This window comes from Zosterops lateralis (assembly GCF_965231275.1).
Source record: "Zosterops lateralis genome assembly, chromosome: Z".
NCBI classification, from domain to species: Eukaryota; Metazoa; Chordata; class Aves; order Passeriformes; family Zosteropidae; genus Zosterops; species Zosterops lateralis.
The window spans coordinates 38,881,165-38,906,484 of NC_139800.1; the positions used below are offsets into that span (position 1 = coordinate 38,881,165).

Here is a 25,320-nt window from a genome sequence, read left to right on the forward strand (position 1 = left end):
TCTTTCTAGAAACTCTCTGCTCATCCATGCAGATCTACTGTCCCCTTTGCCTGGTTTCCTGCTCATAGGGCTACACTGGTCTTGAGCTTGAAAGAAGTAATGTTTGAATATTGACCAGATCACTTGGACCTCCTTATCTTCTAGAGCCTTATCCCATGGGATTCTTCTTAGTAGGCCTTTGGAGAGGTCAAAGGTGGCTCTTAGGAAGGTCACACATGATCCTGACTCCCTAAGACAGAGGCTAATGTGTATGTCTCACACAGCAGTAACCAGATAGCTGTGGAGCAAACCAAGGATTGTTGATAACAACAACTGGTGATTGTTGGTAACACACACCGAGAAAGAACAGGGTGTGGCTGGAGAAGGTGGCCATACAGAAGTAGAGCAGCACTTTTCCAGGACAAACATCCTTTGTAACTCTTGGAGACAAAGACAACGCAGTGCAAGTTCAGGAATGAGAATGAGAAGGGGGCATGCATGGACTGCGGGAGGGATCAAGACCACCCAAGATGCCTGAAGCCCTCTGACCCATTTCCAGAAAGGTCTGGAAGAACAGACTGTGCATGAGAACTAATTTGTATAGAAAATGAGGAAGTTATCTTCATGGCAGGGGGAAAAAAGTATTCTCACAAAGCCCAGGCACATGTGCATCCCCCGTCCCTGGACTCCACATCAGCTGGAGCCAGCTGGAGCTAAGACTCTCTGCCTCTCTTTTGCCTTCCCCCTCCTCTTTAATTCACCCCTCTCTCTCTGTGTCTCTCTCTTCCTCTCTCTCTCTCTCTCTCCCCCTCCTGCTCTCTCCCCTTTTACCCTACGTCTTTATCCAAACCCCATTGCTGTGTGCTAATCCTAGGAGATCAGGGACTACCTTGTATAAATTTTCATGCCAAGTATGGAATTTACTAATAAAGGTTTGTAAGCTTCTGCAGACCATCTGACTTTTGTTGTTCCCTTTAACCACAAGCATCTACAAAACTTGGGTGTTCCCTTCTGCTTAAGGACTGGACAACAGTGACTAGGAATGACAATATAACGTGTAAAAGGGCACTTCAATCTGAAATAAGAATCTTTCAAAGTAAGAGAAAATGGAGGTGTAACAGTGTCTTGTATCCTCTTGCATAGGACAATGGATCAGAGGACAATGCAAACGACTATGGATCAACAGAATAGGCATGATTTGGGTGTCACATCCATAGCAATGGTTTATTGTAATTTGTACTTTGAAAGGTGTATGTAAATAACACATGATATTTCCTGTTCTTATGAGAAATGAAATACCTTGGCAACACTGTAGCCTTTTCATCTCTATTAATTGCCCAAAATATATATAACTCGCAGCTTAAAAATACTGTTTCAGATAGCATGAGACTTCTGCTCTTCTTAGGGCTGTCAAGATAAAAAACATCTGCAAGAAAGCTTCTGACAGAGAATCCAGATTATGCCATTGCAAATATTGATGTGAAAATCCAGTCGCAAACAATGCCATCCATGTAATGTCAAATGTAAAGCTTCAGATCAAATGGGGATACTGACACAATTCACTTCCTTTGTTAATAGTACATAAAGTAAGTAGTTTCTTTTTGTCATGACTCTGTCTCTGCACTTGCCCTACATAAATCAGAATGAAAAGATTTTTACACTTGCCTGTAAGGAGAAACAAAATCCCACTATTTTCCGGTTCTTGTAAACTGGGATTTTCACTGAGAGATTGGTGGTAAATGCTAGAATCCACTATTTTGAAAGGTAAAGCTTTTCTTGGAGACTGAAAATAGACAAAGAAGATTTGATGTGGAAAGTCTTTAGCTGCTCTTCTGGTGTTTCTGTACACAAGCAAGGTATTCTTGCACATCATCTGGAGACCCGAGTATAAGAGGAACTCTCTGGTGAATACTCTCAGGTTTCACATCCAACACTGCTTCAGTCCCTGTAGTTGCCATCCCACCTGCCTGCTCAATGATGAAAGCCATAGGGTTGCATTCATAGAGAAGTCGGAGCTAGAAAGAAAGACGAGACACAAGATTGTCTTTGGGGGAAATTGTATCAAAGGACTAGCCAAAACTTAGAGTTCCTTTTGTGATTTTAGAATATTTTGTACCAAACTTCAACTGACCTAAGTTACAATGTCTTTCAGAGAGCCTCCCCTTCCCTCTCTTCTTCTCCACTTCCTTCCCTAAAGCCTCTGTTTGGAGGAACAGTGCACCAACCTAACATCCAGGCATCACCACTGTCATTTCCAAGCTGATATACAGATATGCAGCACCAGTGAAACTGTACTTTTTTAAAAATGTCAAAAGTGAGTGTTCCACAGACATCAGCAAAACAGTTAAGCCAGCTAAACTAACAGTACTGGGAAAGAAAAGCCAAAATATCTTCTCAAATGGAGCCTTTATGTGTTAACTCAGAGCTTGGGATAATCATGTTATGTTTAGTCAGGATATTTTGGAGTTTGAAATTTGATGCTCCCAGTTTAAAATTTCAGGATTTTGTAGTTTCTTTTCAGAAACATATTTATATCAGATAGATATTAGTGGCCTGAACTTAGCTAGATAAGGCAAAAGTTCCCTTTTGGTTTGGTCCCTGGTATCTGTTTACATTTTTTCAAAATGTTAACCTCTTCAGGTGAGTGTGTTCTGGTGGAATGCAAACTTATTTAGGACCTTTGCCAAAGGTTTCTGTGTTTAAATGAACATCAATGGTAGCTGAACAAACATTATTTATGTAGTTTATCTATGAAGTGCTCATGAACTACAATATTACCACATATTTTGCTTAAAGGACTCCCGACATGTACAAAAGAGGGAATGTTTTCTGGGGAAAAGGAAGTGTGACAGAATGCTGCTGTATATAGAGACACAGAGGTGGATTGAACACGGGACTTCACTGCCTGTCATGCCTTTACCACGCTGTAATAAAGCTGTGATATACCAAAACTTAAATAGCACTATATTACCTTCTTTCTTATCTGTAAAGCCCACTGAAGTGCTACTTCTGGTACAAAGGCTCCATCTCGCATGCAACATTGGACCAATATCTTTCACTCTTCTTTCTATTGCTTGGCCCTATTTTGGAAGATTTTGAGCCAGCAAACAGCAGTGGTATCACTATGGAACCACGTTTCAAGTTTCATGTTGCTTTGCTATGACTATGCAACTTGAGGAAAGCAGTTTTTCTTCAGGTAGTAATGCAATTGCACTTTAAGGTCTTCAGATGGGCTCTGTCTTCAGACAGGTTTAACATTTTCACTTAATAGAGAATTATAAGCTTTAAGTTTATAAAAAATATATTATTCTAAATATGTCATTACAAAAAAAATATTTATTTGTTGTCTTGTCCTGTAGTATTTATTGAGCATTTAGTCTTCTTTCTATAACTTAAGGATGGATCCATATATTCTAGGGCCTACATCCATGTCATTTGCATTTACTCTAAGGACTTTCAATCAATTCCAGTGACATTTGATTCTTTTCAACTCTGTAACCATTGACTGTCTTTCAGGGGAAAGATGATCAGGGCAGTTGCCACAAGAGTATTATTGCTCCAATAAGAAAAGATAAATGTGAAAAGAACTATATACACCTGCACTCTGAGACAGAAAGAAATCTTTATTTGTAATGATCGCATTTTTTGCTTCTTCCATTACTCTCTGGCAGTTCAAACCAGAGCAATCCAATAATAAATGTGAGTTAATTCCTGTGGAAACTTTTATTTCTAGAAAGTTATGTAAGTCCTTCGTTCCTTTGTTCTTTTGTCCTGTTTCTCATTCTCTCTTTTCAACAATGGTTTAGTACAGATTTCAAAACAAAAACTTTAATTTGAAGAGGCCAGTCAGCAAACCCACTTTTTCCACATGCAGCAAATTCCATTTTTGTCCCTTTCTCTTATGTACAAATAGATGCACATCATTTAGTGAGCACTTTTTGGGGTGTTTTTTTTTGGGATTTTTTTTTCTGTGGGATGCTGATTCAAAAATTTAAAACATTTTTGCCTGGACTAACATGCAGACATTTTTGGTTGTATATGTTGAAAATAATTATTTTACTGTTTTTGCTTTGAAGACCATTTGGATCTGCTGGCATTTTGGTAAATACAATCTCACCATGATGGAACCAGTAGCCCTCTCTCCCTAAAGACTGTAGACAACAGGATATTTTGAGACCACTATGGGAGATGGGGCAGATTCCTCCATGTACCAGCCATGGATGAAAAAACAGGAATAGAATTTTTAGAACGGGAAATATTTGAATAGAAAGTTTCAAGTATGGTGCTGATCAGGAAAAGATGTAGTCTTGGAGTCAGAATACCGTGTCCAACCTATTATGTACTGAGCCAATGATTTTTTAAGGATGATCTGTAGATTACTATTGGTCTGCTGATCAGCTCTATGACTAGGTCTCTTAAAACATATTTGTTTAGGAAGTTGATAATAAGGGTATCTGATGGTGCAGGAGAGAAGCTGAGGTTGACAATGGTCCATGGCCCATCAGTTTCAAAGACTGACTGCATTGCATTGCACTGCATTGCATTGCCATGGTGCATTTTGTACCGGTGTCCAAATGGGAAGTCATATTTTCCTAAAATACTGCATGAAACCCACCATCCACTGTAACCACCTTTTCTGATCAGATACTAGAAGCTTGAGTTTGCAGAGCAGGTGATATAAGCTCAGTGTTCTTTGGAAACATAAGGTAGGAAAATCTTTTTTTCTAGCATTGGTCAAAACCCTTTCTGGGGCTCAGCATATTCCACTGCCTGGTGGGATAACTCTAGTTGCCAGTTTAAAATGCAGAGGGTTTCCTTACATCTGTGTTGTATCTGCCAGCTAGGCACAGATGTTTCAATGGGTTCTGATGGGACTGAGATATTATCTCTAGAAAAATTATAAAGTCCTTGATTGCACTGAAAACCACTTGAGTATTTAGTAATATAAAAACACAGAAGAAGATCTCTGGCCTAAATTGTCAATTTCCTACATTTCTTTCCTAAATTCGGTAACTGACTGTCATTATCATTAATAATTTTTTTTCTGCAGTGGAACATTTTTATTTGTCTATTTATCTAAACTATTGCTCTGGTAATACCAGAGGTATTAGGTTGGCTAAGTTCACCAGAGAGGAATTCAAATTATGTACCTTTCCTTTAGGACTCTTCTGATTAGCAGGATACATGAAGATCCCACCATACATCAATGTACGGTGAATATCAGCTACCATGGAGCCCACATACCTGGCACCATATGGGGAACCGCCATCCTGAAAAACACAGAATACAGCACTATATTTACCAGGCTAGACAACTAGCAGCATGGCAAAATGGAAGTTTTCTATGAAATGGGAATCACAGCTGCTTAAATCAATGGCTGCTTATGGATACTGCAAATACTGAAATCAGTCCTAAGCTCAGCCTTTTGTAAGATGTGATAGACTACAGGGTTCAAAGATAAGAGTTTTAAAGAGCTGCATTCACAGTATGCAAACCAGAGTGCCTGTAATTTGAGTGCACAATTTGGAATCAAACCCAGCCTGTGAAAAACCAAGGGACTGAAAAATTTCTTCACCTTATCCGGACAAGGTCAAAATAGTTTGATTTTTGACCTGAATCCTAAGCCAGAGCCTAGGAGGAGTGTCACTCCACTCCACTCCACTCCACATGTCCAGATGATTCCAAGAGGACTCCAACTTTTATCTTCTAGCTTATTTGTCAAGTGGTGAAATTGGTCATAGCATTCATACTGCAGCTTAGTTTGGGAGATAGCAGTTTATTAATGAATATGGTTTTCTTTGCTCTCAGCTTAGTAATTGATGTTGTTGAAGGACAGGCCATTTTAGCAAGAGCAGTCAAAGAACTATTCATGTCAGTCTCAGGTCTGCTGGTCATAGAAATGGTTAGGTACGAAATATAGAACACAAGCAAGATGTCTGGAACAAATAGAAGTACATACAGTAGACCAAATAAACTCCACTCAAGAAATATGACATGTCATAATACTTTTATGAAGGAGAAATACAAAATACAGATGTAAACTGAAGGCAAGCTTTTTAAGAGAAGAATTTTGCTGGTGTTTTCGTATCTCTCAATCTGTCTTCAATAAAGCTGAGGAGGAATTTCTTCCAAGAACATTACTAGAGACTGAGCTTCATGAACATTTAATACACATATATGTTTTGTACTGCAGTGCTAAAAGTGTGAGAAGATCTTAGCATGTTTTTTCTGTTTGGATCAGTTTTCTAATAAAAGGTACAAAGCTCACCCTGTACTGATACTAGATCTACAAATACACAGACAACTTGTTCAGCAATGCCAGCTCCAAGACCTTCAGATGCCACAAGTTAGTCACCTTTCCCAGCAAAATCATAAGCTTGGCTGAGGAACAAAATCCCCAATTGGAAGGAAAATAGAGAAAAACATCATTCTATTTTGAGATCACTTTTTCAAATTGTTCAATTTGACTGTGAAGTTTTGATAATTGCTCTATTTTAAAATGGAAAAAAAAATTCCCATGAAATTACACTTAATAAAGCAAGAGAACACTGGGAAGTTAAGTCCTACACTTCGAAACATAAGACTTGGATTTTTGATGTAGCTGATAATAAAATTGGGAAAGACATCTATTCCAGCTATGCAAAAATCCTTGTTCAACTGTAAATATGTTGATTTTCATGATTTGCATTGTACACATTAGGAGAACTATGAAAAATTCAGAAGAAAACAATGCAAACTAGGTAAGACTGATGGATAAGATACAGACTAAAGCTTTTACATTTAGTTTTGTTTAAATCTGGTCCTATTAATTGTAGGTACGAGTGAACAAAGCTTTTAAGTATTTGCTCCCTTGTTTTCCATGACCTATGCTCTAATAATTGCATATTTAGGCTTCAAATTATAACTTCCCCATCTCACAGCTGTTTGTACTTGTGACTTTGCAATTGTAAAAATCTGACATCAGGAAAAACCAAACACCTTAAGAGATATTAAAGAGAAACAAATACAAGCTTTCAGTTAAAGACTGGGAAAGGTGTAATTATAGTCTCAAATTACCATTAAAAATACAATCAAAAGAAGAACTTTCTTTTGTGGTTTTAAAAGGTAATGAACTGAGTCTTAAGAACAGTTTGTTGAACACTAAGAAAAGCCATAACATATTAAGAAGCATCTCATGAATCAGACTGCTAAGGATTGCTTATATGACACTATCAAATTAAATCAAATTTATGTCTGTAAACCACAGACATAAAGTTTAGTGCCCATGAGCTGCACAGCTGAGCCAGCTGTGTACACATCATCTGACAGGTTTGAAATGGGCTGGATTTCCTACTCACATCCAGATTATTTACATAATTTGTGCATACATGGACAGTGTTATGTGAAGGATGCTTTTTGGGTTCTCTTCCAACTCAGGATATTCTAAGCTCATGAGATGCCATTGATAATTTTAGTTGCTTCTTACCCAGATAGATATTCACTAGCTAGAGACATAGAGCTGAGACTGTGCTGAGAAAAATACAGAAGATAAATTTCTCCATTCTGATAAGTTTATTTAAACCACATACTGAATTAAAAATTCTACATCCCTTATCATACAGCTATCTGCATGGGAAGAATAACTACTCCTTTTAGTTAGTGAAATGCTATTTCTTGTTCCTCCAGTTTGGTTGCTCATTTATTGTTTTACAGATGAGAAAGTTAATAGTGTGGCATGAGTGCTGGCATATTGCCCAGGTGTTCTCCTCAAACAAAATACTAAAGCATGAATGCTAGACAGGTTCATCCCAAGTCCTCAGTAATGTAAATCTCTGTGTTTGCTCAGTAACTACTTCTGATTGTTTAGTTGATGCCAAGGAAAGAGTTGGAGAACCTTCATGTTCCCTTGGTCAGCATTCATGATGTTTGAGTAAACTTGTGGGGACCCTACGTTTTACTTTTTTTTTTTTTCCTTGACCCAAATGAACAAAACTTATTCCTAACAGAAAGGTCCTCTGATTTTTTGTGTGTATGTTCTGATAGAAGTCAATTTTTCATTTCTTTCTTCTACTGATTTCTGACAGCCCTGTTCTTCCACAGCAGAACAAGACCAGGTTTTTCTTATATAAATATGATGACTAGGAGAGGGGGGGGGCAAGATATCTTTTCTACAGGTTACAACAGCAACATTCTGCATCCCTTACTCCACATACAGATGTGGTGACAAAAAAATAGTGGTTTTGCTAGCTTTTTTGTATCACTCGGACAGAGCTTGGCTAGTTGACAGAAGAATGCTTCATACAGAAATGTGCTGTTGAGGGCAAGTTTTTAATGGCATTGCTGAGACAAATCCTTAACCAGGGAGTCTCAGTTACATAGCTCTCATCATCAGCAAGTTGTGATGAGAATCAGCTTCTCTTGTGCCTGACTGTAGGAAGCAAAGACAAAAGTAGGTGTCATAGCATAGTGTGACAATGTCCACAAGGCATTTCAAATTTTATGGGTGAACCAGTGCCAGAGAGAAGCTAGGGCCTTGCAGCCATTATGGGAGGAAGAACCCGTTTTGGGGTGGAATTATAGTAAAATTTGTGCAGAGACAGTTTCCGGGCCAGAAATGCCCACTAAGCATTGCAGACTGGAGTAAATGTCGCATTACAGGCAACTTTGCAAACAGAAGCTTGCTCCTCAAACTGGTTAAGCAGCAATGTGATTTTTTCATGCCTAATAAAACATTACATTCACTCTCATACCAGAAGAGATGTGGTTAGACATATGTTTCCCACTACGTTATAGTAGTAGGAGGCTTAGATCTGGCCTGCAGAATATTAGCATTTTTCTCATCCTTTTTATTCAGAATTGATGCCTTAGGTAAATGGTGACCCAGAATAAACTCTGAGGGTAGACCAAACTCTTTGTAGACCAAATGTCTGATCTGGGACACTGCTGTTAGATAGTAAAGGGAAGTATCTCTTCTACTCATAAATGGTTGATTTTTAGTGTTTTGTTGCTAATGACGATGATATAGAACATAGGACGAGTTGTGGACAACATTCTACTTTTGTGTCCCTGTTTTAACTTTTCAGTTTTTCATGGCAATGTCAGAGAGTCATCTGAACAGCACGTTGACTGAGAACCACAGAAAGGAGTTAATGCAGGTAAGATCTAAGGAAGAAAAATGCAAAAAAGTGACAAATAGCTAAAACTGATGCCTGGTCTCTTGGCTTCTAGCGAAGAAGAGTATAGGGTGAATGATCTGCCCGAATAAGAAGGTGTTTCTCCATACCCACATATCAGTTCCTCCTCAAGTCACAGGCAAGGGATATCCAGCAGACCCCCTCACTACCCTGCTGCATGCTGGTGAGAAGGGCACAAAGAATGAAACTGTGACATTCTCCACCTGGCTTCTGTAGGGAAGGTAGAAACATCACCAATGTGGCTGTAGCTGGTTAGGCTTAGAGATGAGGCCAGAAAGCATGTTTCATGCTACAGAGAAATGCCAAAACCTTTTCTCTCTACCCCTGTCCACAATGCAAATATAATGTCCTTTCCAAACCAAGGAACTGAGTTATGTTGTTTCCAAAACTCAGGTTCATGACAAGTTTCAGATGCGCAGAGTACTTCCTTGTGCTTTGTGGCCGTAACATTTATGCCTCAGCCCTTCTCATGCAGACAACTGTACATCTCAGAGCAGCAAAAATCTGGCTGTTCAGCATAATTGAGATTTCCTGTGCTCCAAGTAACCCACGCACTTCTGTGCTGCTTGCTTTAAAGCAACAAAAACATCCGCCAACTTCTCTTGCTTTAGACCAAAAATTTCAACAGGTTTTCATCAGAAGATGCACAGATTTGAGATAAAATAGTGTTTGCAAACGAGTTTCTTCTGGTATGTCCTAACTTAAGGATTTAGTGAGTCACATGATAGAGCTGTCCTCATTGATCCTGTGGGGAAATACCTCTGGTCTTTCCACTGTTTTAAATCTCTTCAGTTTTTTCCAAGTTGCCTGGGCTTGATGCATTTGTTTAATAGTTTTACTTTAAACAACACTTTGGTGCTTTGCAAGAACGCAAATTAATAAATCCAGTCTTAGTGCATTATACTGAATACATAGCCTGGTATAACATGAGCAGAATGAGAAGCACAAATATTCTCCACTTTCCCAGCTGGATTAGGTTTCAGGAAGTATGAAATTTGTGTCATGGACTTCTGCTTCTCTTACAGCTGAACTGAATGCAGACTTTGAAGTCTCAAAATAATCTCAAATATTCAAAGTTTATATATTTAGAATGCTGTGATGTGACATTCATTGTAGCTACAGTCTGGGTAATATGAAAAGGAGGGTTTGATATTAAGTCAGTGGTCTTGCAGCTATAGTGATATGGTAAATCCAGATTTTTTAACTCAGAAGGAGGGGCTTATCATAGAACCATAGTTTAAATGCTTGCTCATTATATTTTCCTTTTACAGCACCCTGAGGGTTTTACTGAATCCATTTATTTAACACAAACCATATTACAAATGTACTTGACAACTAATAGCTTAAAAATACTCAGACTTTTTTAATTGGAAGAGCTTTAAAAACAATTTCCTGACCAAATTAAGTCCTGAGTTGATCCACATGACCATAATTTCATTATGAATTACTCTTCACATAGCCACACTTTCTAGAGAGCTTCCAGCTTTCCACATTGAGAGTTGGGCTTCTGTACTCCTAGCATTGATAAGTTAATACAAAACTGTGTTTGTCCAACGAAGTTCATCAGACATGGGATGTCTTTCTCCAAGGAAGCTCATCAGACATGGATGTCTCTCTTTTAACCACCAAATATGGTGAAATTGTGCCTCACACTACTTGTTTAGGTCTTCTCCCCAGCCTACAGGTTGGTTCATGCTCCGTATGAGGCAAGTAGACCTTGCAAGAATGATACTGCATTTTTCAGATGCAAGAGGGTACAGGAAGGAGAAGGTGATGCCGCCCAGATTCCTGCAAACACCTGCTAGGCACATGGAATCTAGCCCTGAATGCCCAGCCACACATATTACTGAACTGCATATTCAGATAAAACTAGAAAATGAGACTATCCCCAGATTTAGTATGCACATTTCCAGAGCTTTGTTGAAAGAACTGAATTTCAACACAAGAAATGTGTTGAAATTCAGCACATTTCCCTTCACACATAGAAGCTATGATTTTATTCAATAAAATCTAAGTTAAAAGATGTCAGGATGCAAAAAAAAAAAAAAGAAAAAAAGAAAAAAAAGAAAAAAAAAAAAAGAAAAAAAAAAAAAGCTCCATTACATGCATATCCAAAATGGACCAGCAGGCATGAAAGGGTTACACGAGTCTGAACTCAGGAAGACCTTCAAATCCTTTTCCATCAGCCAGGACTGCATGGAATGCAGTGCTTGCCAGTGCATGGTACATTGGGTACAGTGCTAATATTTTCTTACCTCAGGGAATTTCTTCTTTTGCAAATATTCTGTCATTGCAGGATCAAAATACTTTGCATAACCTTCATTGAGACTGTATACCTTCCCCTTCTTCTTGATTTTAACATCTCTGTCCACCAAAATAAATTCACCAAGACCCTACAAGACAGGATAAATGAGGTATTAGCAGGCAGCAGAAAATTTTGTTAACTTTCTGTAACAGTTGTCACACTAGACATGGCAGAAATGCTAGCTCAGCTTGATTCTTTCAGCACCAGTGTGGCATACAACCTCACAATATTTCACAAAGAAGAAAACAAAGAATTTGCATTAAATTAACGAAAACTTGTCACATTGGTGCTATAAACAAAACCTAATTGGAACAGAGTATCAAAAGAACACCAATCAGCTCTGAAAACAGATGGATCATGAATCTCTGTCCTGAAATCATAAGGCTGCAAATTAAGAAGCTACACTGCCTTCAGACTTTTGAACTCTTCTTCCCTATCTTGTCTAAATATCTTTAAGTGAATGTGGTCATCTACACCCATGTGTTGCTATCTGCAGTTTGATTTCAGCTTCCAGCTTCTCTTTTTCTGTCTCAGGCAGACCAGTTCATCTCCCAGTTCTTTCCACTTGGAATGAGACTACTTACAAAGGTTACAAGAAGTTTTGGTAACAATTCATCCTTTTATGAAAAAAAACCAAACCACAAAACCATAAAAAACAACACTACGTTATTCCCCACATCTAATTCTGGTTTTACAAAAGAATGATCTTCCTGCATTCCACAGTAACACTCATTGTGTTCCTGGGCACTGAAGAGTGGCACATGTTTCAATTGTACAAGCGTTGTTGTTATTTTGCAAATTTTTGGGTATGCACCTTAGGTGACAGCCATAAAACTCTGCACTCAGGAAATGAAACATCACTTGGCTCGAGCTATCAAAAATGGTCCTTGCCTCAGGCTAAACAGTGAACATGCTGATGTTCTTATTCAGACAGAAAAATCAAGAATTGAAATAAACAGTTTCCTTTAAGCAAAGATAAAGACACTGTACAAACTATATTTTCTTAAGTGTTAGTCTGAATGAAGAGGGTTTCAAACCCTTAATTAAGAACTTAATTTCACTTCTATTGAGTAGGAAAAAACCAAGCAGGTATTGCAACCAACATGTTCATGTATTACTAAATACTTGTAAAGAGAAGGTGGGATGCTCCAGGACATGAGCAAAATAATTGCATAAAGTAGACAGTTTACAGAGACAAGGATTAACAAAAACAAGTAAAACCAGGCACGGAAAGCACTACAAGACAATGGCAATGTGATTAGCACCATGACTGTACCGGGTCGAGCATGAAGCAGTCCACTCCTTGCCCTGTGGAGAGGGCGACCAGTGTAGCACTGCCATACAGGGCATAGCCTGCAGCAACAATATTGCGTCCCGGCTGTAAGGCATCTTTTTCAGAGGGCTCATCATCTGTTTCCTGAGGAAAAATTACCATTGAGCCAAAGGTTAAATTCTGATAATGAACACTAAAAACAACATTTCAATAATAATAATGTGTGACAGATTTCCTTTTTTTTTGTCTATGCAGGCCTTTGAAACAACAAAAACAGAGACTATTTCCCCCTCGTTCAGCGTGAGTTTGGTACAGGTACACGTACATGCTTGGACAGGATGTTGAGAGTTTGTTATTTTATACATGTCATGCAATCAATATGATACATGCCACAAAACTGATCCCTTAGCATTACAGTCACAGCTATTAATTGAGGATCATAAGAAATCTGAGATAGAGCAGAGATACTGATTTTCTGTAAATGTAACATAAGCTATCATACTGACACCCCTCAGAGGGACTAACTGAGAGATAAAAGCTGTAATTAATATTGCAGAAAAAAAAACTTCCACAGTACAAAATAAAAGGGTATATGGTGTAATATGATGGGACCAAGTTTGTGCTTTGGTCACTGCTAGTGAAGGGACAAATAACTGAAGGGATATAAATGGTCATTTATTATATACAAATGTTCATCATATTATATACAAAATAAAAAATTCATTTGGTTATGTAAAGTGTGCATATCTGCAGGTACTCATCTATAACTCTACATAGAACATTCAGGTGGCATTTTACTTCATGTTTTTGGTTCAATTTCAGACACTCGTATTTTGATTTGGCACTTTGGTTATCACAGAACAATAGTAGCCCAAGCAGACATGGTGCAAGTATTTCCAGCCAGCTCTAGGGGTGTGCCTCAGCCATGGCTTACAAGAGTTTGGTGGAGTAGGTAAGGAGGATAGCCAGCAGAACTTGGGAAGGCTGGTTCCAGCCTTCAACTCCTGCTACTACAAAATGGGTAGGGATTTCTTGATAGCAATGCTTACTTAAAAGTTTGTCAGTTGTGACGGGTCTGGATATTTTGGTGGTAGTCCATGGGGAATTGAAATGAAACACCCCCCTTCCTTCAGGCTATGGCCTAGTATTTTATTGTTCCCAACTCAGACAGTTTCTCAGTGGTTGCAGAGGTTTATTTAGATTGAGTAACAGCAAAATAGAAACAGCAGGTCTAACCCTGAATATCTGGAAATTAAAATCCATGAAGACTGTCTTGTGTAGAAAATAAAATATTTGCCCATCAGGGTCCTAGCAAGGTGTTCCTATTCATCATTGTATACCAACACCTTGAGGAAAACAGAGATGTGGGACACCAAAATGACACCTTTCTTGGTACATGAAGACAGTAATTTCACATCAAAATGTTTTCATTTTCTGCTGAAAAACTTCATTACTTAAGTTACTTCAGTGATACTTACTTTATTACTTAAGTTATTTACTTACAGTGTTTAACTGTATTTTGCTCAAATCTTTTTATACTACTTCACCAAGTCCTTCTGTGGAAATAAAAAAATCCAGTTGACAGCTCTTCATGGGAGTTGAAACACAGCATGAACAAAGATATGTACTACTGAGATCTTTGAAACTATATCAAGCTGCTTATTCTGAGAGGTTATAAAGCAGATAATGAAGGAAGACCAGTTTAAACTTTTGTTTACATATTTCAGAGCTTCAGATATTGACTAATGGTAGCTAATACTTTAGTACTTACTTTGGTAGCTAATACTTTGTGAAACAATCCTTATGGTACCAACTTACGGCCTTACAGTACCAACATTATGGCCTGGGTAGCATCATCTCTTTCAAAAATATACTCCTATGGTACACATATCTCACCAATAAAAACAATGGTTGTCTAAAGCAGACTAATTATTTGCAGGATCAAATGCAGAATTAAATATTCATTTAGATGGTTAGTTTCAAACATATTATTATTGTCATGGCTTTTTGCATGCTTTTCTCATTGAAGAAAAGATAATTTCATATAAATAGAACAAAGTGGTTTGTTTTCTAGAACACGGTGTATACACAATACATGTAATTTTGGGTTATATATGATGTTGTTTTAATTTTTTTTTTTCTGAGATGAGCTTTCCAGTCCTATTTCTTAAATGCATTTTTTATGTTAATATGGCTAAGAAATTACGTATTTGTTGACTATTCTGAAAAAACAGAGGAACTCCTTCCTCAAGGGTTCCCTATAGGCAGTTGAGTGAATTCTTCATGAATTCCTCCTGAATTCCTCCCGAATTCATTTGTTTTTTCATCCTTATTCATAACTATATTTCCATGAGCTAGCTTCCAAAAAGAAGGAGAAAAAAGTTTGAAACAAACGTTTTGCAGAGCTCATTAGAATGTGAAAAAGCTACAGATCAGCTGATACTTCGGTGTTAGGACTGCAGGAGTTTTGTTCTGCCAAGTACCACATACTGTTAAACAAACCAGGGAATTAAGCCGGACAGTACACTCTGATAATTGCTATTTTCTCTTTTTTTCTGGTGCACAGATGGATTTCCTGTTCATTATATTTTGCCTATGATGGTGGTAGTGAAACGCCTTTAGAGGTCTTTATGCAAAGCAATAAAACAGACACACAGACTGCCAATAATGGGTTATAGTGACTCTGTCATTATAACTCATAACTGGTGTGAGGCTGATGAAACAAAGGCTGTAGAGTCTGGCTATAGGGGTACCCTGAGGTGATACCTGAGTTTGAAATTTTTTGTGTTTGTGATTTGCCTGACATCACATGAGGGAATTGTCATCAGCACTGGGAGCAGACTAAAATTACTTGATTTTCAGGTCTCCATTTGTATCATGTGTTTCATGAGTAGCCTTTGTATTTATACTGAATTCTTACACCTTCTCTGTGAGGGATCACATGAAGGAGAGGGCATTGTCCCCATGACAATGAAGGTAGCAAATAAAATACATCAGAGGCATTGGGGAAAGTTATAAATCAAAACTAGAGTGAAACAAAGCAAGAGAGTTTCATAGTATATTTGCACAGTATGAATTAAGGATTGTAGCTCAGTGGCGTGAAAACCTGGGAAGAACCCAAGCAAAAAGTATTTATTGTCACCACATCCTGACACCTTGGCAACTCAGAACCCCTCAGTGGCAGCAGCTGTCTTGGTGCTATTCTCTGCTGATTCTGCAAGGCTCATCTCTCATCCCCACTTTTCTGGTGTTTCTGATTTTTCAACAGCAGCACCCGGGTCTCAGAAAGCAAAGGCTAGGTGGGAAATTAAATAAAGCTGAGATAATATTTGTTTCCTCATGAGTTTTTCTAAGAAACTGATACAGTGCTCTTCTGATATGAGGAAATGGTCCTGCTCACTGTGGTGGAGGCTCTGGATTGGGAGCAATCAGGCAACTGTTTTCAGGATTGAAATGTGTTGTCCAAGTCTGGCCTTTCTATAAGATTGCTTATTACCTGTTCTGGGTTGTTTTTTCTTTTTTCTAAAATGAGCCAAATATTCCTACTTTGGAGAGTGTGTCTTTGTAAATGAAGCTAAGGTGAGACACGGTGAGAAAATCAGTAAAGAGCTCATCTCAGAACTGGTAGGTGTTAAGGTCCATCCTTTAGGAACACAATGGGTCTACCTTTTAAAAAATGTTTTTCATTAACCTTAAAAGGCCTAAAATTATGTTCTCTTTCTTAAGTGATACTTATCCACTGGAATAAATATCTTACTTTTGTTCGTTTACACTACCCTTTAGTAACCATCAATAAAGAACTTCTCATTTAATAATTTGAAAGGAAAATTCAGCTATTGTCTACTGCAAATATTGGGAACTGCTGTTGTCATTTAGGATATCTTTGGAGAGATAATTGAAAAAGGTGGAGGAGATAACTGAAAACTCTGATTAATGTAAGAGCGCATTTCATAGATTTCATCAACACAGATAAGCTCTGCAAAAACAAGATACTGCATGGTATCAGAGGTAGTCCCAGGAATGTTGCTTCCAAAATCATACCCAGGCACCATCTCAGTGTTGTCTGGCCTGCATAGCATCCATGGTGTGGGTTTGCACTAACCATTAACAATGTGGACAGCCAAATTCCAGGACTTGGCTTGTTCCAACTCTCTTGAGATTGTGCTATAACTATTTGATTCACTAGTAGATGCATGTTCTCAACAGTGATGACTATTGTATTACCTAATGTAAAAACCAAGGACTAAAGCCAGCTAAAAATCATGAGCTAAAAGCTGAGAGACTTGAAAAACATATCTACATTTTCTTGAAGTGTAGCATTCTGAGTCTGCAAAGATTTCTTTGAAGTCACAAGTACTGTAAAATGTTATTTCACAATAGCAATGGCTGAGGGTCTCCCACAGTCATATGACCATGAGCTCAGGCTTTGGAAAAAACACCAACTGCTGGGAGATTAGCAAACAAATCACAAGACTGGGCATGACTGTAACTATTAGTGCTTGTAATTGGCTGCACAGCTGCTGCTCTGTGCAGCCCCACGGGAGCAGACGTGCTGCCAGGGCCCCGATGCATGCAGGTGATTGCTGCCCTCAACCCCCATGGTTTCCCCGCGGAGGGACTCCCATCCACGGCAGGCACAGCAGCTGGCGCTGGGAGGCCACTGCTGATGGCCACGGTCCGGGGATGCCAGCCCCCGCAGGGGGTGCCCAGCAGGACAAACAGTGCCATTCGTCGGCACCTAACACTGGGTGAGGAGGAGGAGATAACCAGCTGCCCTGGGGCTGAGATCCTTTAGGATCTCAAAGGCACTAGTTAAGTGGAAGGAAGAAAGCGCTGCCACCTAACAATTTCATGGGGCTGGGTGTGCCCTTGCTGTGAATTCAGGCAGCATTTTAGCACACGTGAATATCAAGTGGTTTTGTCTATTCTTTCTAAAGCTCTCTCTTGCCCAGAGACGCCAAATGGACATGGGAAGAAACTAGGCAAGGTGATGAACTCAAGACTCAATTAACTCAATTTTGCTTTCGCCACGTGAATCGTGAATGTGCAATTTGCTCCTCTTACCTTTTTGTAGATAGCAAATATTGTTCCTATTGGTGCCAAGCAGTCTATATTGGATGAACCGTCAAGGGGGTCAAAGCACACCACATATTTACCCTAAAAACAGAAGGGGCAAGGGAACCATTTAATGATATGTTGTTTTGCACTATTATTTCATTTTACTTGAAAACTCCCATGTTTTTATGTCTGCATTTAGCCCTCCAAGCGTGCCTGACAGAATTCTTCAGAGAAGGCTGCACTGCTGACCCAGCTGGCCCTGCAGCACACCACCGATCCCCAAGGGCCTGCCAGAGGACTCGGGGAGGATGTGTTTCTGCTCAGACAGCACAAACGGATGATGGAGAGGGGCAGTCCTCTGCTGCCAAGCAGCGCAAGAAAGCAAAAAGAGTGACTCATTCTGGAAGCAAGTATCTTCCTCGAATGAACACGTTTTGTTTTGCTGCGAATGAAAGGATTTCGCTTTGTTGCGAGGTTTAAGGGTAAGGCAGAAAAAAAATCTTTGGGAAAGGGCGGGTCACATCAGTGTGAACAGTAACTCGCTGTAATACGATCCCCTTCTGAGGGAAGCCTGACGAAGCAGCCAAGTGTTTCCTTCGGACATGTAACATAAAACTCAGTTCTGCCTGCCTCTTCATCTCATTTTATCTTGCTAAATACTAATGTAATCCAAAACCATCACACCCGCGGTCAGGGAACGTAACAGTACACTTAAAACTGGGATTTGGGATGTGTTAACAAGCTTTAAAAAATTATTCTCCCCCCTTCACAAAACTTTAATAATAATTTTACTCTCCACATCTCTTTTAGCTGTTGAAATCATAACATCCACTACAGTTATTAATCAAAACAACGCAGAAACGGTGCAAATTTTCTGAATTCCCCCGGGAAGGGTTGGGTTTAGGCGCCAGGGCCAGCTTTCATACTCGAAGCAAGAGTGCCACCTGCTGCTGCCTGAGCCGACAACCCCCCTGAAAGCCGGAGCTACACAGACCCGCTTGTCTTTCGGGGTGATGATGGCCTCCTTGTTCTCCTCTGTGACCAGGACGCAGGTGCTGTAGGAGGACTGGAGCATGTTAATCACCAGGGAGTTGGATAACACATCCAGCTTCTTCACCTCATCACCCGTCTCATTCACAGTGCCAGCTATACCAAACCTACAGAGCAGTAAAATGTCAAGAAATCTCAAGGGGGCTAACATTACAAGTTTTGAGGACAAAACCCCAACAAGTCAAAGTGGTTTCTTTGTCTTATCTTCCTACACCTTTAGATAATCTTTGGATGAAACAGCTAAGGTGTGTTATAAGACTGTTGCTGCTGCTAGAAAATAAAACTATACATCTTGAGGCCTTACCTGGGTCCTTTAGCTCCTGTGTGGATGTTCTCCAGGCCAGCAGCAGAGCCTACAGCCCAGGTGGTAAGTGCCAAGCTTCCCCAGCAGCCCCATGGAGCAGCTGCAGTTTTGAGGAAGCAGAAGGTGCAGTGAGCATTGGCAATATTTTCTGCTACTGGCTGCTCAGAGCTCCATGATGGTCCTTTAACCCACATTCACTCAGTCCCCTGCCAGCCCCAAATCAGGACTTTAAAGACATCCCCAGGCAATTTGCCATATGGAACTGTATCTTAGGATCAAGATCTGTTTTATTTGGTGATCCTCAGCCAAGTGAGGATGATGTTTCTTTTCCCTATCCCAATTTTAGCAATATGCTGATGACATAATAGTGTATATGTTTCTGAGACTTAGAGCTGAAGAAGCACGGTTTAGACCCAATGTGCATGTTCTGGGCGTCTTAGAAATACAAAAACCATACAGGGAAAAGATAGAGCTTTTTATTCATTAAGGGATTTTTTTTTTTTTTAAGGGGAGGGGCGGGGGGAGAGGGGCGGGGGGGGTGGGAAAGAGAGGTGAAGAAAGAAGCAAGTAATTAGTCCCTAGGGTGATGTTGGTCAGTGGCAGGCCTGAACTGGGAGTGGAGTAGGTCTTTTGTCTTACTCAAAGCTGCCTGTGTGCTTTTCAGAGGCATTGAGTGTTTGGGACATTTTATTTTTGAGTGACAAGTATAAGATTTGGAAAAGGACCATGATTTTCAGGGAGTGGCAAGTACCTACTCTCCAGTTAGTATGTTTTCAGGCACAATCACAGCTCAGGACTATGACCTGGAAAAATTCTCCTTCTCTTTTGAATTGAAAATTTGTCAAAAATTCATGCTTAATGCTTTAACATTAAAGAAGACACTTACAGTCTCCTATTTGGAGGAGTAAGTAAAGTCAGAGCTCTTTAACTGCACAAATGCAGACGGATGCAAGCTGCTTTCACAGTGGTTGAAAGTTTGCCATGGGAATTCCTGAAATTTCATGGTTAGTTTCAGTAATTTAAATGATGCAAGTTACTCATTTGTATGTTTGGATACTTTACACATTTCTGAGTCAACATCTGAAGGCTTTTGTTTGTAAAAAGAAACATTTGCTCTTTAATGTAATGGATGGTTTGGGGTTTTGGTTTTGTTGGGTTTTTTTTTAAAGGGAAGAAGGATTATTATTATTACTATTATTATTATTGGTTATTCCACCTCTAACCTATCAAACAGTTTCTCTGCTGTTGCAAACTATTTCAGAGATTGCCTATATAAAGATGAAAAATATGTAAGAGCAACTGTTCCTTTAAGCCAAGGAGGCAAAATAACCCAGTTTTACCCAGTAAGGACAGAGACAAAGCATAGTTTAGGGGCATAGAAGCCTGACACTTTGGTTCACTTTGAGTATGGCTCATGTCCTCTCTAGGCACTGTGGTCCTAAAAAATGAGGGCCATAGTTCTGAGACACTGAATTCATGATTTTCCATGACGATTGAGGACTTGGACCAAATAGTCAATAGAAGCACAAAATACCACCCCACCCCCCCACCCCCCCCCCCCCAAACCCTAGTGTTACACATTTTGGTGATTCTATGGAAGGAAAAAAAGCTCCAACCCCTGAACAAACTATAACGTTGAATTTCTTTCACAAATTCCTGGTTTCTTCCATGCATGAAGGCGTAAGTGCATACTAAGGCATGCTCAGAAAAATATCTTCCAATACATAGCAAGAAATTTCTATTTTAAACACACAATTTTATTAGGGCATTCCATATCTCTGAACTCCTTCAGACAGATCACCATTCAAGGACTTAAACTGATGTCTATTGCACATGTCTGTATGGAACAGCTCAGTACATTCCAGGTTTTGCTAAGGCTATTTTTTATTCTATCTGTGAAAGCACTCGACACCAAATTGTTATGTTTGCTTTTCCTACCGGGTCTTCTGAGATTTCCTGCCTGTAACCCTGCATGTGGGATACTGCTTGAGGAAGGAAAGAGAAATGCAGCCAAGTATGGCAGCTTATGGAGTTTCTCACAGGGCTGTTGCTTTAGAGCATTACTTATACAGCAGAGAGGCAGCAAACCAGCTTCCCAGGGTAAGCCAAGCCCTGATTTGCACAGTTCAGCAGAGAGCTTGGATGTTAGCAGAAAATATCACAGTGAGATATTTTGCATTAAAAATACTACGTGTGATTTTCAGCAAATTCACAGTAGATTTAAAAGTAGATCAGTATCAACAAGTACAAGAGATAACAAGGTGAGCAGTGCATTGAAGTTCTCTTCTCACTTACATTTTTAGAGTAAAATATTACAGAACAGTAGTTAGTTCAAATGTCTACCTTGCACTCAGTATTAAAAAGCACCCAGTATTAAAAGAAAGAGAGCTCTCCTGCTTCCCACTCTTGATAATCCAGGCTCTGACCTTACTCAGCTAAAAAAAGACACTTCCAAGGTATTTATGAATCCCTGCCTACCTCCCAGCCTTGCTATGCAAGTAGCTCTCTGCCTCCCCTTCGTCCCTGTAGTGCAAGGTAGGACTCACATGTGTGCCAGGCCTGCCTTTCTGACGGCGGCGGAAATGGCCTTTATGGCAGTCAGCATGGAGTTGAGCAGCTGCGTCAGCTCCCCGGTCGCTCCTTTCACGCGGCGCCCCTTCTCCATAACAAACCGTGTGAGGGTCAGCATATCGGTTTCGAAGGGGCTTCTGTCGCTCATTTTTGCTGGGTACCAGAGTTCCTGTCTTCTTGGCTGGACAAGATGCTCTCTTGCTGTGTAGAGATTCTGGGTAGCTGTTTTATTCTGAGGCGAAGCTGTGTCTGGCTGTGTTGCCGGTCAGAATTTATTAAGATGTTTTGAGACCATGTGATTGAGTGCTCAGAATAACTGCACCCCAGGCTGGTTCCATGGCTCCACTGGGATGCAGAAAGGAGCCTGAGACAGGACTACAGCTGAGCAATTACTGCTCGTCTGAGCCCCCCACAGACTGAAATTAGCTCTGTGCAGATATAGTTACATATTCTCGCTGTACATCAGACTGATTACAATGCAAAACTCCCACTGGCTGCGTTGTTGGAAATAGCTTTCCTGTAGATCCTACTCAGCAATGGGCTCAGCATAGCTATGTTTACAAGGCACCAGCAGTGAAGTTGCCAGGCACCAGTAACCATATGTGCCATGGTGTTCCACAGCACTGTGACTCCAGTGAAACCCCCTTCCCATGAGCCCTGTTTTTTCACTCTTTTTTGCCCTCTGCCCTGAAGGAGGGTTTTGAAGGGATGCATCTAGACACACATTTGTTAAAATGTTTTATGTTGCTAGCTGGTCTGCTGCAGTTCATTTTAATGATTTAATTCCTGGTCTGGGTTGTTCATAATATTATAGTGCTTGAATGAATGAGAAGTACTGGTTAGCTTGACTAGTTACAAAGTAATTATGTCTTCAATAGTTTACAAATAAGGCTTCTCTGATTTAAGCATGTCAATGGCATAACTCTCTAAATAAAATTTTATGTTGGCTTTCATGTTTTTGCACCATGTAAATATAGGTGTCCAAATTTGCAGTTTTGCTGCCAATAACTCCTTACAATCAATATCCTTGGAGCACATGATGCCAATGTGAAGGTAGACAGAAACTCTACAAGTAATCTATTAGATTGTGCATTAGATACATGCTATCTGGAACACTGGAGTGATGGATTTTAATTACAGCACTGTCTTCCCACTCTGACTAGGCAGTAAGAGAAAATGCTGTAGCCTTCATTTTACTTACTAGCAGCACTCTTATTTTAAAGTAGAAGATATGGAAAGCCCACCAGCAAAACAAGAAAATCTGGAGTAACAGAAGAAAAAAAAGTCTAAGTTTCATTGTTACTCCTTTAACCCAAATTACTGCACTAAAATCTTACCAGGAAGGCAGAAAATTTTGATTTCCCTTGTTCCTTTTTTAATCTTTAGCATTTCTTCAGACTTTCCTAGAAATGTCTCTTCATCTATGCAAAATACATTACTTGTACAGTTTTAAAGGTATTTGAATGCTGCAGTTTCTTACTTTGAAATCAGCTGCAAAAAAGGGTTTTAGAGATTGACAGCACTGAACACTAGCCACAAGTAGAAAGAATTCAGTTCTGCTTCCATCCCATGTGCGTAGCTTTGGGGATGTTTTTCCAGTCCTGTTCCAAGGTGGAGAAAAGACTGGTGAGCAGAGTTGCTCAGATGGAGTAACAGGCAGGTTTTATACTACATCCTCTAATGCAATGGTTGAAGAAGAAAGAAATCTTGAAGATTTCTCTCTCCTACTATAGTGACACAGTTAAATGCACAGGATACTGTTCACATCACTAGACAAACATTACACAGCATGTTCTGCCTGGTTAGGAGACTTTCTTCTTTTGACCAGACTTTGTAGAAAACCAAAAATACTGTATGTAGGCCGTTTTGGGATAGGTAGCACATGGTAGGATCAATAAAAGAAGGAGACAGGTTTCATGTTATACATGCAAAAATATCTGCTGGCTTAAAGTACAACCATGACATTCTGCACATTATTTCATCATCATGGCAGGTGTCAGCCTGACCCAAAATCTCTCTGCTATGCAGCTGGAATACCGTAAGCATATCAAATCAAATTAGTAAATAAGAAATGGAGTGAGGGTTGGCCTATGACTTCTGACTTTTGTCAAAACATCACATGCAGATCTTCTGTTGATGCCAAGTGATCTTTTACACTGGTCAAAAAGACAAAGTTCAGATCATCTTCTAACAGAAAGTTTGTTTTGGAGTTAGTGGTTCAAAGAGTGTTTTCAGAGCTAGCAAGTCCACTATTTGCCTTTTTTTTTTTTTTCCGCTTTTGTAAAATGTGCTTTTTTTGTAATTTTTTTGGTAAAATTTACATTTTATAGGTACTGGATTTTTTAGTATATATAAAGGACAATACTTTGAACTTCTTAAATAACAGTCCTTCAGTAAGAAATTAACTTACACTATTATGTAAAGAACACAGACTCTTCAACCAATCTTTCCATAAATATTGCAGTCAACAGTATAGCAAAAAGAGAAATAAAACTTGGAAGGATAAAGATACACAACTGGATTGCATGAAAGCCTCCCCCATTTTTGATAAATATTGTGATCCCATTGAAACAAAATACCCCAAATGATTATATGGAACGGTTAGGCTATATAAATAATTACCATTTTGGGGAGGTGTGGAGAAATTAGATTGTGTAAAAAATGTGTGATTGTCTATAAGCCTGAGAACCTTCAGTACAAGGGATTGGCATAGGAAGGTTAAAAAAATAAACACCTCAATTTGAAAGATCTGGGAGATTTGCCCTCTAATATAAAGAGCTCTTGGGGATTATTCACACTTGCACTGGTGTATGGGCCAGTCCTGAGCTTTACAGATGACACCTTTTCTAACTGATATGAAATGTTAGTCCTTTGGATGGCACCAGCTGAAACTGAAGCTAGTGACCTTTCACCAAAGGCCACAGTGCAGCCTCTGAGTAGGGCAGTGGGTAGAAGTGTCACCGGGACTCACAGTGGCAAACCCACCTTCCTGTTTTGCACTAACAGGCAGGGAGAGCTCTGGAAAGGGGGATATGGAAGGAGATTGCTAAGTAGTTCTTCCCACTGGTGGCTAGCCAGGGATGTTGTTCAAATATGGGCTTACATATTACCGAATAGAAGATAAACCCAGCTCACAATGGGTAAATTGCCAAGTATGAAATGTCAGCCTTACAGGCAAAACAAAACACTGAGAACTGACCTAGCAAATGTGGACAGTATTGACTTTCCTCCTATAACCTTTACATGGTGTCAGTATGGTTTATTAAAAATAGATATATGCAGTCCAGGATTGCTGTAAAGCTTGAGGGCAGATACAGACAAGGAATTATGGTAACTATACAGGCATAAACTGCTGCTCTGGATTCTGTCTGCTGAATCATGCTAACAGACCACTGAGGAGGCACTGTAGTCCAAACTGACTCCTGCCAGCACTCTCAAGAGTCTTTTAAGGGTTCAGGTCCCTGAAAGTTGTCTCCACTAGCAAAGCCTCATCAGAATTAACATTTTCAGCAGAAACTAGGCCATTCAACCCCTGACAGAAACATCTTGCCCCCCATCAGTTTGGAGAACAGATGCATATAGACAACTGTCTAAAGTCCGCCAGTAT

General features: G+C 39.6%; 1 protein-coding gene across 2 annotated transcripts; it reads right to left on the bottom strand.

The window, feature by feature from the left end:
* Positions 1 to 1,199: 1,199 nt before the first annotated feature.
* Positions 1,200 to 24,569, bottom strand: FBP2 (fructose-bisphosphatase 2). Of its 2 annotated transcripts, XM_083884321.1 has the most exons (8): positions 21,689 to 24,569; positions 18,783 to 18,945; positions 17,795 to 17,887; positions 12,734 to 12,874; positions 11,408 to 11,545; positions 5,130 to 5,249; positions 2,111 to 2,268; positions 1,883 to 1,994 (listed from the first exon to the last, which is right to left on the bottom strand). In XM_083884321.1, the coding sequence occupies exons 1-7, from the start codon at positions 21,859 to 21,861 to the stop codon at positions 2,128 to 2,130; spliced, it is 969 nt and encodes a 322-aa protein (XP_083740447.1). In that variant the 5' UTR covers positions 21,862 to 24,569; the 3' UTR covers positions 1,883 to 1,994; positions 2,111 to 2,127. The 2 variants fall into 2 exon arrangements, with proteins under 2 accessions (XP_083740446.1, XP_083740447.1); XM_083884320.1 differs by lacking the exon at positions 2,111 to 2,268 and having other exon boundaries at positions 1,200 to 1,994; positions 21,689 to 24,567.
* Between the last annotated feature and the right edge of the window lie 751 nt (positions 24,570 to 25,320).